Genomic DNA, 15,349 nt, shown 5'->3' with positions numbered 1-15,349 from the left:
GGCCCCGCCACCCCGGCCCGGCGCGCAGGCCGTCGAGGTGCGCGGGCCCAGCTCACCTTGGGGCCCTCGGGGGGCACGCGCGGGTCGTTCCACGTCGTGGTGCGGCTGTTGTGGTCCACGAAGAAGGGCCAGCCGGTCTGCGGGTCGATCTTGATCTCCCACCCGGGGGGCAGGGGGTCGCGGTCGCCGGCGCCGTTGCCGGACGCCATCTGCACCACGGGCGAGTGGGTGGCAGCGCTCATGCTGGGTCGGGGTCGGCCCGGAGCGGCCTGGTCGCGGGGTCGCGGGGTGCGGGCACCTCTGCGCAGCGGGAGGAGCGAGAGCCCAGCGCGCCGCCGACGTGTCCGGGAAGCCGGCGCCGGGCACCTTTATGAATTAAAGGAGGGGGTGACGTGGCCGGAGAGGGGTGGAAGAGTCTGGAAATAGCCTCCTCGCTGCCAGCGGGGAAGGAGGAGATAAAGGGAGGTAGCAACTGGCCGGCTAGAAACTTCTGGTCCCATCCACAGAAGTTGGCGGCCGTGCGGGTTGGATGCGGAGCTCCGCCCTCAGTCATCGGCTATAATCGTGGCGCGGCGCGGCGGGGCGGGGCGGGCCGGGGCGGGGCCTGGTCCTCCCGCCCTCTCCCGCGGCTCCTTCCTCCTCCTCGGAGCTGCCTGGAGCTGCCTGGCGCGGCCTGCTAAGGCACCGTGCAGCCGCCACCCGGGCGCACTCGCGCGCCTGGGGCGTCCTTGGTGCGTCCTGGCAGGTCTCGTTCTCCGGACTCCCTGCGCGCTGTTTTTGGAGCAGGCAGCCTGCGAGTTCTTTTGTATAAGAATGAAATTATCTTTAAAGTTAGGGAGTCGCGCCTACACCCTTGACCCCATGACGTCTATTCGGGAACTCTGGCGGCCCTTGCTTGCATTTCAGTCCCTTTCTTCCGAAGGCATGAGGGCTGTCCAGGAGGAGCTCAGTAGCGCTAACCTGACACCATAACGAGCCCGGGAGAAAATGGAAGTGCAGTGGAAACTCACCTGCCTGCCTGTGGAAACCTAAAAAACAAAACGAGAGATTGCATAAGCGGATGGTTTCGTTCTTCTTTGAACCTCATATCAAGAATACAGAAATTTTCACTGCAGTGAACAACTTTAAAGGAAAAAAATCACATTCTTTGGGTAGAGTTTGATTCTTCTTGTCTTAAATCGAGGCTCTCATTTGGAAAGCAAGGACCAAACCAAACTATGAAATGTTTTTTTTGGTTGATTCAACGACGATTGCGCTTGTAACCTCAGTGAACACCGCGATTACCCATTGTGCTCCAGAAAGAATGATTGGGAGGTTCCAATTCAGATCCTTAGGTTTGCCAACTCATTCCTCTCCCTCAGAAACACCTGTGCTAGTATTGGCCTGTTTTCAAACTTAGATTTAGAGGATACTGTGGGGTAAGGGACACTAGTACCTACCTGTTAACCCCAGCTATTAGGGAAGCTGAGACAGGAGAATCTCAAGATCCAGGCCAGCCTGGGCAACATACAGAGATCCTGTCTCAAAAGCAGAAACAAAATACAAAACAAAATAAACCAGATTATTTTGGAACCTTCAGACTCCTCTTGCCTCTTCCTGCTCTCGGATTATTTCTTCTGGAGCAAATGCTAGAGAGGTGTGCCAATCATTTCCCATGGGATGATTCGTACTTATAAAGGTCATATCAGCTTTGAGGTTCAAAAACTCAGTACTGTAAAAGTACGGAGATGATTAAGCTCTGGCAACCAACTAAGGTCCCAAACACACGCGGGACTGATGGATAAGCCTAAATGCCAGCACCTTAATTTATCATCAGAAATATTACTGTTGAAGGGACTAGACTTTCAAGTTCACTGGTCAGGGTCTGCCTGTGCTTCCTTGTATCACAGACCTAAGCACAGTCCATATTCAATAAAGGTTGATTGACTAAAGATTAATTAAAAAGTAGGGCTGGGGATTTAGCTCAGTGGCAAAGCGCCTGCCTGGCAAGCGCAAATTCGTGAGTTCGGTTCCCAGTACCGGAGAAAAACCAAAAAAAAAAAAAAAAAAAAAAAAAATTAATTGAAAAGTAAAATTTTCTATCGTCTTCCTTTGCCCTGTTTGCTTTCCAATCCAACTACAATCTAAACACTGAGAGCACTTTTTTGCTGCCCCTCCTCCCACCCACCCCCCTACCTGCTGGACTCAGGCAGGGGAAGCAGTTTCCTCTGGGATCCACAGAGCTGCTTCTGATGGTTGTGTGGGACTCCACTGGGACTTCAGATAGGCTTCTCTGCAACAGAGCCATGAGCTTGGGAGAGCTGGCTGGAAGAAGCTCCTTCAAGCCTGTGGAGAAGGACATTCTTTGATTGGAATGCATTGAGGACACAATGATTTGTTTATTATTTGTTAGAGTTTCTTAAAATAAAGCTTCATTATACAGCCCGATTAGCCTTGAGTTTACAGTCCTCCTGTCTCAGCCTCTTGAGTGCTGGGATTACAGGCGTGTGTTGGATTACATGTGGAGAAGGATAATCCTTTAATTATCCTTGCTAAACCGTTTGGTATCCGTCCATTTGTACTAGCTACGCCCTTGGTTCTAGCTCAATAAAAGGTGACTGAAACTGGTATTCAAGGCTGCAGTCCAAGAGGCTGTAAGCCCCCTGATCCCAGACTTTTGCTTCTCTCGTTTTTCTTGTCTCTCTTTACTTTTCTTGTTCATCCGTGGGTACCCCGTTCTCAGGACCTGTCACTTTAAATAGAAGAACAGAAGCCATGCTGAATAATGAGTAGCATATCTGACCTTGATGACTTCCTTTTTTCTCTTGGTCTCAAGGTACTTGTTCCACGGGCCTGGAGTTCCTTGGACTAGGTCAAAACTCAAGTGTGACCTTGGGCTCCCGTTCTTTTTCACCATCTAATCCTCACCACCTCCTAAATACTCCTGGACTCTGTGCATCCTCGTCTGTCTGTTCAGGCCACTCTCAGCTCTCATCTGGACCTTGCACAGTCTCCTAATGGGTCTCTAGTTTTGTGCGTCTCTAATCCCTTGCCCTCATGGTAGCCAAAGTGGCCCTTTTCAAGCACAATATGGACTTTGTCCCTTCTCTGGTTAGAATCCCTTAATGCCTCCCGTTGTCCTCTCCGTACCCAGGTCCGCACTTGTCGGCCTGGTGCACACAGACCCTTCCTCCCTCACCTTGGTGCATGTTCCGGCTGGCCCTGTGAACTCCATCACACACTGCTTCCTCCGCCCAGATAGCCCTCTCTTCCCACCTGAACCACTTCTACCCCTTGGCCCGTGACTCCTCTTCCTCCTCAGGCATTAGCTCTGGCATCACTCTTCTTCATCCCAGTCTGGTCATGTGACCTCTAGGTGCTTCCATTCATACCCTATGCCACTCTGTCCATTGCATTGCATTGTAATTGTTTGTGTGATTTGCTCGTGAATTGGGTTTCTTGGGGGAAGGAGCAGAATCTTGGTCATTCTTCTGTCTCCAGCCTCAAGCACAGTACCTGATAAATAATCGTTATTCAAGCAACAATAACAAGTGCAATGATTACCATTTTTTTGAACAATTATGATACGCCATATGTTGAGGGCCTTAGGTAGATTATCACGGATAATCTGGTGGAAACTGTGCAGATCTTCTTCCAGAAATGAGGGTCTTATTTGATCCTGGGCTGGGAATGCTGTAGGAAGAGATCAAGACCTCATCTCATTTATCAGCCCAGCAACCCTAGGAGGCATGGGTTTTTGTTCAGAGATGTTTAGTAACTTGTCAGAGTTCACATAGACCAATCTCAGCTGTCCTTGGTGGATTGGCTTGGCTGAGGAAGCTGCCTTGACCAGGTCATGCTTCCTTCCAGGGACTGAACCTCTGAGGGACACAGGGTCCCTCTCTTAGTCCAACTCAGGATAGGACCAATGGGCCATAGCAGCTCCAGAGCACCCTCTGGGGGGGTGGCTACTGTTTTCTTCGAGAGTGCGTCAAAGCACAACTCCTTTTACAGATGGAGCAATTGAGGTTCAGAGATCCAGTTTACACTATTAACTGCATACTCAATACGTATAATTAGTGAATCAATGATTTAGTCGGGCTAGCAGCAAAGGAAAAATGTAAAAAGCTGCAACTGAGAAACAGAACTGGGGACACATGATTTTTCCTCAATGTTGAGGAAACAAGCAGCAGCCAGCTGCTATGGAAGATTATAAATCAGCCCTATCAATGATGTGTCCAAGTGAGGCTGACTCATAATACAGGTCACAGATAGGAAACTCAAGCTGAATTATGATAGTGAGTTTTAGATGAAACTGTCACCCAAAAGATTTTGATGTCTGGATGATTTAATCCATTTCTAATGGAACATGAGCTGGCATAGGAGAACAGCCAGTTCTCTCTGATCTATGCAAAACACTGATGTATGCAAAATCCAAGTAGATTTTGTTTGTATTGGGGACATTATTAGAGATTAGCTCATGCAGCCATGTACACTTTCCCAACCGTCGTCTCCCAGGGGACTTCCAGAGCAGGAAGCCTTGATGAGAGGGACCAAGGCTCCAGCAAGGGATATCTGGACGGCCGGGCAGAGGGGCCACAAGCAGTAGGTGTTAACACAGAGGGCAAGAGATGTCTGCGCTGGCTACGCTATGGAGACACCAATGATAAGTTCTATAAATACACCCTGGTGGAGGTGGAGGCGGAAAATCAATATGGCTTAGCTGCAGTGTTTCAGATTGCAGCAATAACTTTGCATCTGTTTGTCGTTAAAAGCTAAAGTCTGTGTGTGCTTGAGGCCAGCTGGCTTGTGCTCTCTGACCCTGTGTGGCAGGTACATCCTGTAACAAGCACCTGGACCTTTAATCATAAACTACGCTGTTTTACTCTTTAACTGCCTGCCTTCTTTCCCAAAAGGAAGGTGGGAGTCATGGAACTTTTTTTGTTGTTGAGACAGGAAAGAAGAAGGGGTGGGGGTGAAAGTAATGGGGTGCCAGCCAGGAGAGAGCTGAGCAAGCAGCAGGGCCAGGAAGCTGGATGAGTAGGAGTCACACCTGGCAGGGCGCTGATCTTCAGGGCACAATGGGACAGAACTCATGGGGTGTGACTCTGCTTGCTGCTGGGGGTGGGGTACAGGGCTGTGCAGGTGTGGTCCACAGCCCTTGGACATGCAAAAACTGTTTTTGCCCCCCCCCCCCAACGCCTCCCAGACACTCTCAGGACCTTTAGACAGAAGCACAAAGGCACAGGAAAGGCAACCCAGCTGGGATTTCAGGGACATAACATGGAAAAATAACTGCCTCCCCCAACCCCCAAGCTCCAGACCCATTGCTCGTCAGTCTATACCCCTCACTACCATTAGCCAATCTAAAAAAGAAAAAAAAAAAATCAGGCATCCTGCTGATGGTCAGGACCCATCTCATTTATCTGCCTGGTAGCCCTAGGAGATATGGCTGTTATGAAGCTCACTGTACAGATGAGAATCAGGCTTAGAGATGCTGAATAACTTGACCAAGTTCACCTAGCTGACCTGCAGGTAGTGCCAAGATTTGAAAGCAAGTCCTTCTGACTCCCAAGCCTTTATTTAAGGCTAAATAGCCCTCTCCCTTTTACTGCTGCTCTCTCTGTGCAAGTCCTAGCTGAACCGCTGTACTGGGTTAAATAGTGTACTCCCAAATTCATGACCACCTGGAATGTCACCTTATTTTCAAGATAAAGTTATATTAACTTGGTATGCTGCCACATGACTATTGAATCTAGGACCCCACAGTGACCTACACTCCCACTCCTTTTTATTTTTTATTTTTTTATTTTTATTTTTTTATTTTAAAAATAAAAGGAGGAAAATATTAACAGACAGTCAACATTTTACAAAATAGCAAAGGAACAGTACAGACAGTACAGAGTTACAAACAGAGTGGTAGGGAATTAACAATGCTTGTTGTATTACATATTGATATCTTCAAAGTGGTTTCTCATGAAAACAGATATAGACATACAAAGCTGTATTTTTTATTTTTTGAGATAAACTCTCACTCTCTAGGTCAGGCCGGCTTCGAACTCACATCTATTTTGTCTCACCTCTCGAGTGCTGGGATTACAAGCATGCACCACCTAGGTCTTGCTAAAGTGCCCAGGCAGGACTTGAGTTGCAGTCCTCTTACTTCAGCCTCCTAAAGTGTCAAAATTACAAGCATGTACTGCCGTGCCCAACATAGCTTCTCCCTCTTGGGCTTCTGGCAAGGATTCAGTGAATAAACATAAATGAAGTAATAGCTTATCAAATCCAAACCAATAAATAGCGCAGCAGAAATACAGGGAAGAAGTGGAAAATGTCTAGTCATTTATTCTTTCACTCCAGCAAATGGTGGGCACCTGGCTGTGGGACTACGATAGTAGTAAGATGTGAGCTCAGCCCCTGCCCTATCAGAGTTAGGGATTTTGCAGAGGGGAGAATCCTGTGAGCAATCAAGTACTACTTATGACTGGATCCATCATGTTGCAGAGACAGCTAAGTACTCTGGGAGCCCAAAGAACAGAGGAGTCTGGTGAATCTGGAAAAGCTTCTTGAAGGAGAGGTCAATTTTTATCCTGAAAATATTCTAAAATCTGTAGTACACACAAATGAATGCCCCAGAACTCAAAAGTTTCCAAAGGGTACTATATTCATTTGCTAGAGCTCTGTAACAAAGTACCACAAATGGGGTGATTTAGAACAACAGAAATATATTGCCTGCAGTTCTGGAGGACAGATTCATACCCGCCCAGATGCAGAGCAAGGTGTTCAAACTATCGGTGGGTTTGGTGCCTTCTAAGGACCAAGAGGGAAAAATCTGTTCTGCACCTTTGTCTTTAGTTTCTGGTAGTTTGCCAGGCTTCAGCCCGGTTTTTCCTTCAGCTTCACACAGTATTCTCGCTGTGTGTTTGTCCGTGTTCAAGTTTCCCTCTTTTTAAAATTTTATTGGTACATTTTAGATGTATATAATGATGATACTCATCATAGAGAATTTGTGCCTACACATGACATAACTTGCTTCTTTTCCATCCCCCTCCCCTCCCTTCAAGCTCTCATCCCCTGCTTATTTACAAAAGCTTTGTTTCCACTTTTTCCTTTTCTTCTCTTTTTTCCCTTGTCCCTTTCCCCTTTCCCTTGTTCACCTTCTCATTTGAACGTTTTCCCAATATCTATTACACTACAATATCTATTACATATCCGTGTACATTTTGGTCCTTATTTATACTTTAGATTTCTCACCCCAGAGAAACAATGTAGTATTTAAACAGGTATGTCTGATTTATTTCACTTAAGAGCATGTTCTCAAAATGTATTCACTTAGCTAGGAAATGTCTTGAGTGTATCTTTTGTGGCAGAGTCGTACTCCATTGTATAAAAATCCACATTCTTAGCCATTCATTGATTGATGGGCATTTGGGCTGTTTCTAAGATTTACATATTACCAACTGTGCTGCTATAAACAGGGGTGCACATATATCACTATGGTATGATGCTTTTAAATCTTTCGGGAAGATACCAAGAAGGGGAATAGGTCAGTCGAATGAGACCTCTAGTCCTCATTTTTTTGAGGAATTGCCACACTGATTTCCACAGTGGTTGCACTAGTCTACACTCCCATCAACAAAGGAAAAGGGTTCCTTTTTCCTCCACAACCCTGCCAGCATTTGTTATTGGTTGATTCCTTGACGATAGCCATTTTTTCTGGATGAGATGGAATTCCAGCTCGGTGTTTATTTGTTTGTTTGTTTTTCCAGCTTTCCAACCCAGCTCCTGGAGCTTTATTCAGATGAAAGTGGTGAGACTCTGCTTGGTTTTCACTGTGCTTGAAGGAGTAGGCCCTGTTGAGCCAGATTCCCTAGAAACCCAATGTCCACAGCTCTCCTACTTTCTTTAAAACTCCCAGGACCAAGGATGAGGCCTGCCTGGAAGGCCCTTTTTAGAACCTGTACTCACTTAGACCTTATCCTTCTGTCCACCCATCACTTAGACCTTATCCTTCTTTGCACCCATCCACCATTCCTCTTGTAAGAAGCGGGAAGAGCCCAGGAATGATAATGTTCGCACGGAGATATCCCCCAGGCTGGGAATCCCCCGCTAGCTTCAAGGGCAAACTCACTGTCTGCTGACTGGGAGAAACAGACATCTGTTATAGCCAGTCCTTGTGCTGTGTATGCAAGCGCATGCGCACATGCACACATAATCTCCCTCTTTTTTAAGGGGCTCATTGTACTTAGTATGTCCTCGTCTTGACTAACTATAACTGTCAAATAAGGGTCCATTTTGAGGTAGTATGGGTTAAGACTTTGAGTTTGAGCGATATAGCCAAACACATACCAGGTACTCAGTGAAAAACATACTTCCTTTCTGACATTCAGCAGCCTCCCAGGCCCTGCTCCTGGGGCACCCAGTGTCCACAGGCTACTGGATGTTCTCCAGGGTCTTCTATTCATTTATAATATCTGCCTGTATGCACATTCTTCCAACGCAGTGATAGCATACTGTGTGCTCTGGTACTCATCTTACTCTTTTTAATTTAAAAATGCTTCTGTAAAATTTTCCCTATCAGTCCATACAGATACTACTTACTCCTTTAAGAGGCTGTATAGTCCTCTATATTGATCTAACTGGCTCCCTATTAATAGACCTTTAGGTGGTTCATCTTCTCTTACAAACAATGCTGCAAAGTATATTCTTATGCCTATGTCATTTTGCAAGAATGTGAAGTTAAATCTATTAATACCTGGAAGCAGAAGTGCTCCATCATCAAACCAGTGTATTTTAATTTGAGAAGGACAAGAAGCCACTGTGGTTGCTATTTGAGTGGTGGAGACAGGAAAAAGTTGATGCCCTGGGTCAAGGTTGCTGTCCGCTTCCCAGATCCCGGAACTCACACAGTGTGATGGAGAAGGGGTTGTTCATAATATTAGAGAGGTAACCAGCAATGAGAACCTGCCTGCTACAAGGGAAAATCCTTATAAGGGCCCTTTTAAGGAGCATATCTTGTGTGGCGAGCATGCAGAGTATAAGAATATTCAGCTTTTGGCCCAGTTTATTTCTCCATATACTGGATGCATTCAAAGGAGGCACATAACAGGTCTTTGCAGAAGAAACAGAAAGAAATTTCAAAAGCAATTAAGAGAGTTCAAATAATGGGATTAATACCAGTCATATACAAGGATCCTGAGTTTCTCAAAGACCCTAAAGTTTGTAACATCAAATATTGGGAATAAATTTCATAAGATTATTACCAGTAAACCCACATTATAGTAAAAAGATAAAACTTTGCTAAATTCCTCTCCAAACTGGTCAGGGAAGGTCAGCCCTACACCGACAGTGTTCAGAGTATGCACTCACAATTCTACTGGACTGCGCTAGCTGACATTCTGGTCTTTGCCAATCTGATATCTTCCTTTTGTGCTTTTAATTTGCATTTCCATTATTTTGAGTATATCTGGACATCTTTTCATGTGCTTAAAAGACATTTGGAATTCCTTTTCTGTGAACATTCTGTACCTATCCTTTGCCCATTTCTCTGTTGAGACAGAGGAGAAATGGAGAGGGTTTTTATAGATGGAGAAGAGGGAATAAAACAAAGTCACTGGGTAATTGCGGAGTACACAAAGACAGGGACACTGGCATTAAAAGCTATCCTGAGGTGCTCTGTCCCTGTTCCAGTTGCTGGGGATTTGTCATCTAACTCCTCCTCTTGCTGCCTAAGCAGCAGCCAGCTCTGAAACCAAGAGAAAAGCCCGGAGATTAAATTCTAGGTTTAGAATTGCAAATTTGAGCTTGGAGTATGAAATGTCTGAGAAACCACTAGGCTCCTTTTCTGAGGCTAGTTTATCTCTAAGGGTTGTTGTAAAATTGGTTACAGATAGAGGGAGGGGTTGGGGATTTAGCTCAGTGGCACAGCACCTGGCTGGCAAGCACAAGGTCGTGAGTTCGATTCCGGGTACCGGAAAAAACAAAAAAAAAACAAAAACAGAGGGAAATGAGAGGTAGCAGTTTGTTGAATCCATTAGGAATAGGCTTGGGAGAAAGCTGTCCCAGAGTGATTTGCAGCAACAAAAGTTAGGGATTTCTCCCTAGAACAGGACATTCCTTTGTGTTGTTCTTCTGCTTTTTCTTCACTGGCTAAGGTTAAGATCAAACTCAAATGGGCAGGCATTCCACTCTGAATCTGTTATTATCAGATCCTAGAAGGTTCGACCAAATATGGCCAAAAATTGTTTTCAGGTGGAGAAAGAATTAGGTTTGTGTTTTGGAGGGTCTCTGCTGTCGGTGGTTTTTATGATGGGATTTAAAGAGGTATTGGTGTTGCTTCCTCTATAGTTTCCAGAAAATACACAAAGATACTTTCAGAGGGTCTTTCAAACCTCGCTGTTCTGTTGTTACACTCTCCAAGAATTTATTGAACGCTCCCTTGCCAATAATTCTTGAGATAGGCCCTGTGGAAGATTTCAGGACATATAAGAACTGATCTATGCACTCCAAGATGGTAGACTCTAGCTAATGAGGTAAGACTGAGGTGATGATTAATTTTATATGTCAGTTGGCTGCACCACAGTGTCTAGACACTCATTCAATTATTACTTTGAATATTACTTTCTTTCTTTTTTTTTTTTTCTGGTACCTGGAATTGAACTCACAACCTCGCTCTTGCCAGGCAGTCGCTGTGCTCCTGACCTGTATCCAGGGCCTATTTTGGATGTTTCTTTTAATGTTCTTGTTTTGGGGGGCTACATTTAAATTTTTGGATGTTGAGTAAAGCAGATCATCTCCCGTAATAAGGATAGGGCTCACTCCATCAGTTGAAGATCTTTAACAGGACAAAGACTGACCTCTGACCTCTGTGCACGAAGAAATCTGCCAGAAGACTGCCTCTGGACTCTTCCTTGGATCTGCAGCACTATCCTGAAGATTTCAGATTTGTACTATATATATATACATATATATATATGTATATATATATAATTTGGCTCTGTTTCTCTGAAGAAGTATGACTAATGAATAAACAAGGAGTGGCATGATCTTTTTTTTTTTTTTTTTTTTTTTTGAGTTTCATGATCTTTAAGGTGATATCAGGATGACAGAGATGCCAGTGAGGGGGTACTTCCAATCAGGGAGACTTTGAACAGGAATGGGAAACTTGAGTAGGATTCTGAATCAAAGTTAAGTAGGTGGAGGAAGAAAGAAGGGCCTTCTGTGTAGAGAAACATTTTCACAAGGCCAAGTGTTCAAAGCCAGTACCCAGTAGAAAAACAATTTAAGGATCACAGTGGCTCCAAGCACTAGCACCTCCCTCATGGAGACTGTCATAGCTACAAGTGGAGAATGTGTTTAGTGCCCAGCTCCCTACTTGTGTGTCCTTTACAAACGCATTGCCTGTGTTCACTTAGTTCCATCCTTAGCATAAGTTTATGTTTAATAAATACTGTGGAATTAATTCACTCCACTGTCCTAGTGAATTCTGATCTACAGCAAAATTAGTTCACCATGTTGTTCCAAAAAGAGTAAAGAACTTGGCAGTGATGATTATAAGAACTTCTTCCTAATAGGAAGACAACTTTATTACTTTCTGTTCCAAATACATAACTTGTAAACAACTCAGACAATGTGCAAAAATATAAAAAACTATAAATGCACAAAACTATAAAATAAAACATCTGTAGTCCCGCTGCCCAGAAATGAGATGTGAACAGAAATAACATGAAGTGGCCATTGGCTGTAAAAGGTGATACACTGGGGCTGGGGATTTAGCTCAGCGGCACGGCGCCTGCCTGGCAAGCAAGAGGTCGTGAGTTCAATTCCCGGTACCGGAAAAAAACCAAAAATACCAAACCCCTTCCCCCGCAAAAAAAGGTGATACATTATTATTGTTCTGTTACTGAATCTTTCCTTGTTCTTCAACCGACATCCTGGTATTTGCTGAGTACCTACTAGGTGGTAGTCAGTGTATATGGCCTGAAATACAAAGATCAACAAGACAGGTGCAGGGCATCTCAGGCTTTCAGCAGCATTGTGTTGATGAGTTTTCTAGAATCAAAGCTTTCACGGGCTCTGGTGTTTCTGTGCCACATCTTCTTGGCTTCTGGGGGATGCTTTTATTTTTGTGCCTGAAAACACTTTTTTTTTTAAAAAAAAAAAAAGCCTATTTTTCCCAAAATGCTTTTCCCTCAACTTGTGATGAACAAACTTTTCAGAACATTTCTCCGAAGCCGTTTCCAAGCATTGTCAAGTTTTGAAAGGACGTTTTCATGACTTCTCTTAGGTCCTTCAGGAAACTCACCCTCCTTAGTTTTTGGTTATTGTTTGTGTCTGAAGGTCACATTCTTCTCCTAGGGAGCAGCTATTCACTCCAACAAGCCTAACTGGTTTCATGTGATCACCTTTCACTAAAAAAGAAAAAAAAGGGACCATTGTTCTTAGTAAGTGGAAAGGAATACTTGGCACCTTATATATGTTCGGATTAGTGGAGGGGCAGTACTGAGGATCTAACCTGTGGCCGCACACACTCTAGGCACCCATTCTACCACTGAGCTACATCTCCAGCCTTTTTTAAATTTTATTTTTTGACACAGGGTCCCATTAAATTGCCCTGGCCAGCCTCAGAGTTGGTGATCCTTCTGCCTTAACCTCTCAACTAGCTGAAATTACAGGTATGTGTCACCATTCTCAGCATGGAATTTTTTTATTTGTTTATGATTTATTTTTAAATTTTTAAAATTTGGGACAAGTTCCATGAAATCAAAATTTTATTTATTCATTTATTTGGTATTAAAGATGGAACTCAAGGCCTTTGCACTGAGCTAAATCCCCAGTCCTTTTTATTTATTTATTTATTTATTTAAAATCAGATTTTATTGGTATATTTTAGGTATACATAATGATCACATTCATCATAGAGAATTTGTATCTGTTCATGATATAATTTGATTCTTTTTTTCCCATTGCCCTACCCTCCCTTCAACTCTTCCTCCACTCTCCATTTACAAAAGCTTTGTTTCCACTTTTTCCTTCTTCTCTTTTTTTTCCTTTTACCTTCTTTCCTTTCCCCTCCCCCCTCCCTTGAGCATGAAATGTTCTCTCTTGAAAATTTTCTTCCTATTTCACAATACCTATTATACATTTTGATCCTTATTTACACTTTTGGTTTCTCATCCCAGAGAAACAATTTAGTATTTATACATGTGTCTAATTTATTTCACTTACGAGTATGGTCTCAAGGTACATCCATTTATCTAGGAATGTCTTGAGCATATCCTTCTTTATGGCAGAGTAGTACTCCATTGCATAAAAAAAACCCCACATCTTCTTTATCTATTCACCAGTTGATGGACATTTGGACTGTTGCCAAGATTTGGCTCTTACAAAGTGTGATGCTATAAACACAGTTGTGCATATATTGCTGTAGTATGATGCTTTCAATTTTTTGGAGAAGATACCAAGGAGGGGAATAGCTTTTCTAGCCCTTCCCCGCCCCCAATGGAGAATCAAATTCAGAACCTTGCACTTGCCAGGCAGGCGTTCTGCAGCTGAGCTATATCCCCAGCCCTTCCCCACCCCTTTTTAAAAAGACAGGGTCTCAGGGGCTAGGGATTTAGCTCAGCGGCAAAGCGCCTGCCTGGCAAGCACAAGGTCGTGAGTTCGGTTCCCGGTACCGGAGAAAAACCAAAAAAAAAAAAAAAAAAAGACAGGGTCTCATTATTATTGTCATTAACTAACACAGCACACTGAGGCCCAGAGATGTTAAGAAGGAGAGCCAGGATTAGAGCTCAGGGGCGTCATTCCCACCTATTTTGGAGAGAGCTGGATAGAACAGAGTCAAGGCACACTTCAGAGTGAGAAGCAACAGAACTTGGGGATGGATGGGATGGTTTCTCCCATGAGCCCAACTAGATAATTAGTTCCATTTATTATCACTGGGACAACTAACTCAAAGGGAAAAATTTGTTGTGGGTATAACTTAATGAGAGAAAAACTACAGCTGAGTTAATTGACACCAAAGTACTACTAATAATAGCAAACACGTACGTGGAGATTTCTCTGTGCCATTATTCCTTATAGGATTCACTGTATTTTCATCAGAAGCCCAAGAGGGAGAAGACATGCTAGGCATGGTGGTGCATGCTTGTAATTTTGCCACTTTGGGAGGCTAAAGCAAGAGGATTGCAAGCTCAAATCCTGCCTGGGCACTTTAGCAAGACCCTGTCTCAAAATAAAAAATAAAAAAGGACTAGGTGGTATATGCCTGTAATCCAAGCACTCAGGAGGTTGAGACAGGAGAATAGATGAGAGTTCAAGGCCAGCCTGAACTACACAGGAGACTCTATCTCAAAAAATTAAAAATAAAAAAGAGTGGAAATGTAGATCACTGTGTGGTCCTGGATTCATTCTCCAGTCCCACAAAAAAAAAAAAAACAAAGAAAGCAGAGAGAGGACCTATCATTATCTTTCCCAGATAAGGAAACTGAGGCACAGTGAGCTCAAGGAATTTGCACTGTGTTGCACAGTGGAAGTGTCAAAGGGAGTCTATAAAGTCTCGGCAGGCTGGCAGCAGAAGGTGGACTATAAACTACAGGCCGTGCATGTTCCAGAGGCTTCTGCAACGTAAAAGTTCCCCACAGTACCTGAGGCCAGGCCTCAGCAAAACAGCCTATTTTCCTGAAAGCCCTGGAATTTGCTTTTCCCTCTAATGTCACTCTGTAAAACTGGGCAGTGAGACATAAAATTGGCCCAAGGACATGAAATAATGAAGCCTGCAGGCCAATGTACTCAGGCTTCATGCCTATGTGTGGGAACCCCATGTCTGAAGCAAGTGGTTTAGTGGTTTGGCCTGAACTGCAAAAAGGGGTTCTTTATCCTGACATTATTTTTTAATTGGTTGGGAGGTTGGTTGTAGGAACTTGAGGAGTTATTTGATGAGAAGCCCTTGGGGAAACTTTTTTCAGACTCCCAGTTAAAGCTTTTCATTACAAAGATGTGGCCTTCTAGGTGTTTAATAAAGCTCTGCTTAATTTGGATGCCTGTGGAATTATATTTGGAGGGATTTCAATTAACAGAAACCAGTGGAAGAACAGATACTGATGTCTTTTTTTTGTAATGGAGAATAGCTTTCCAAAAACTCCTACTCAGCCCCTTGTGAAGGAAACTTGGAAGAGGGAGGCTGCTCATGTTTATCTTTGGGTCAAGGTAGCTTTGAATCCTCTTTCTTTTCCCACACTGCAGTTGTGGGAAAACAGCCTTGTCATTCTTCCTTTTTCACATCCTTCAAGGCCTCCCCTCTGCCCTGGTTCCCTGATTTCTAGTCCTATCTACAGCATCTCACTTTACCCCCAAAATGTCATCTACAGGT

General features: G+C 44.0%; 1 protein-coding gene across 3 annotated transcripts in view; it reads right to left on the bottom strand.

Moving 5' to 3' along the window:
- Bag3 (BCL2-associated athanogene 3) overlaps positions 1–525 on the bottom strand; it is a 22,008-nt gene extending 21,483 nt beyond the window's left edge. For 2 of the 3 annotated variants that reach the window (XM_005412164.2, XM_013508590.1), the window contains exon 1: positions 57–524. In XM_005412164.2, coding sequence (XP_005412221.2) covers positions 57–242 — 186 coding nt within the window. In that variant the 5' untranslated portion in view covers positions 243–524. Of the gene's footprint in view, positions 1–56 lie in introns of all 3 variants that reach the window. The other variant, XM_013508589.1, reaches the window with a different exon arrangement.
- Between the last annotated feature and the right edge of the window lie 14,824 nt (positions 526–15,349).

The sequence above is a fragment of the Chinchilla lanigera genome, unplaced genomic scaffold (genome assembly GCF_000276665.1).
Source record: "Chinchilla lanigera isolate Chin_1 unplaced genomic scaffold, ChiLan1.0 scaffold00150, whole genome shotgun sequence".
Taxonomy (NCBI): domain Eukaryota; kingdom Metazoa; phylum Chordata; class Mammalia; order Rodentia; family Chinchillidae; genus Chinchilla; species Chinchilla lanigera.
This window is presented reverse-complemented; position numbering and strand designations above follow the sequence as displayed.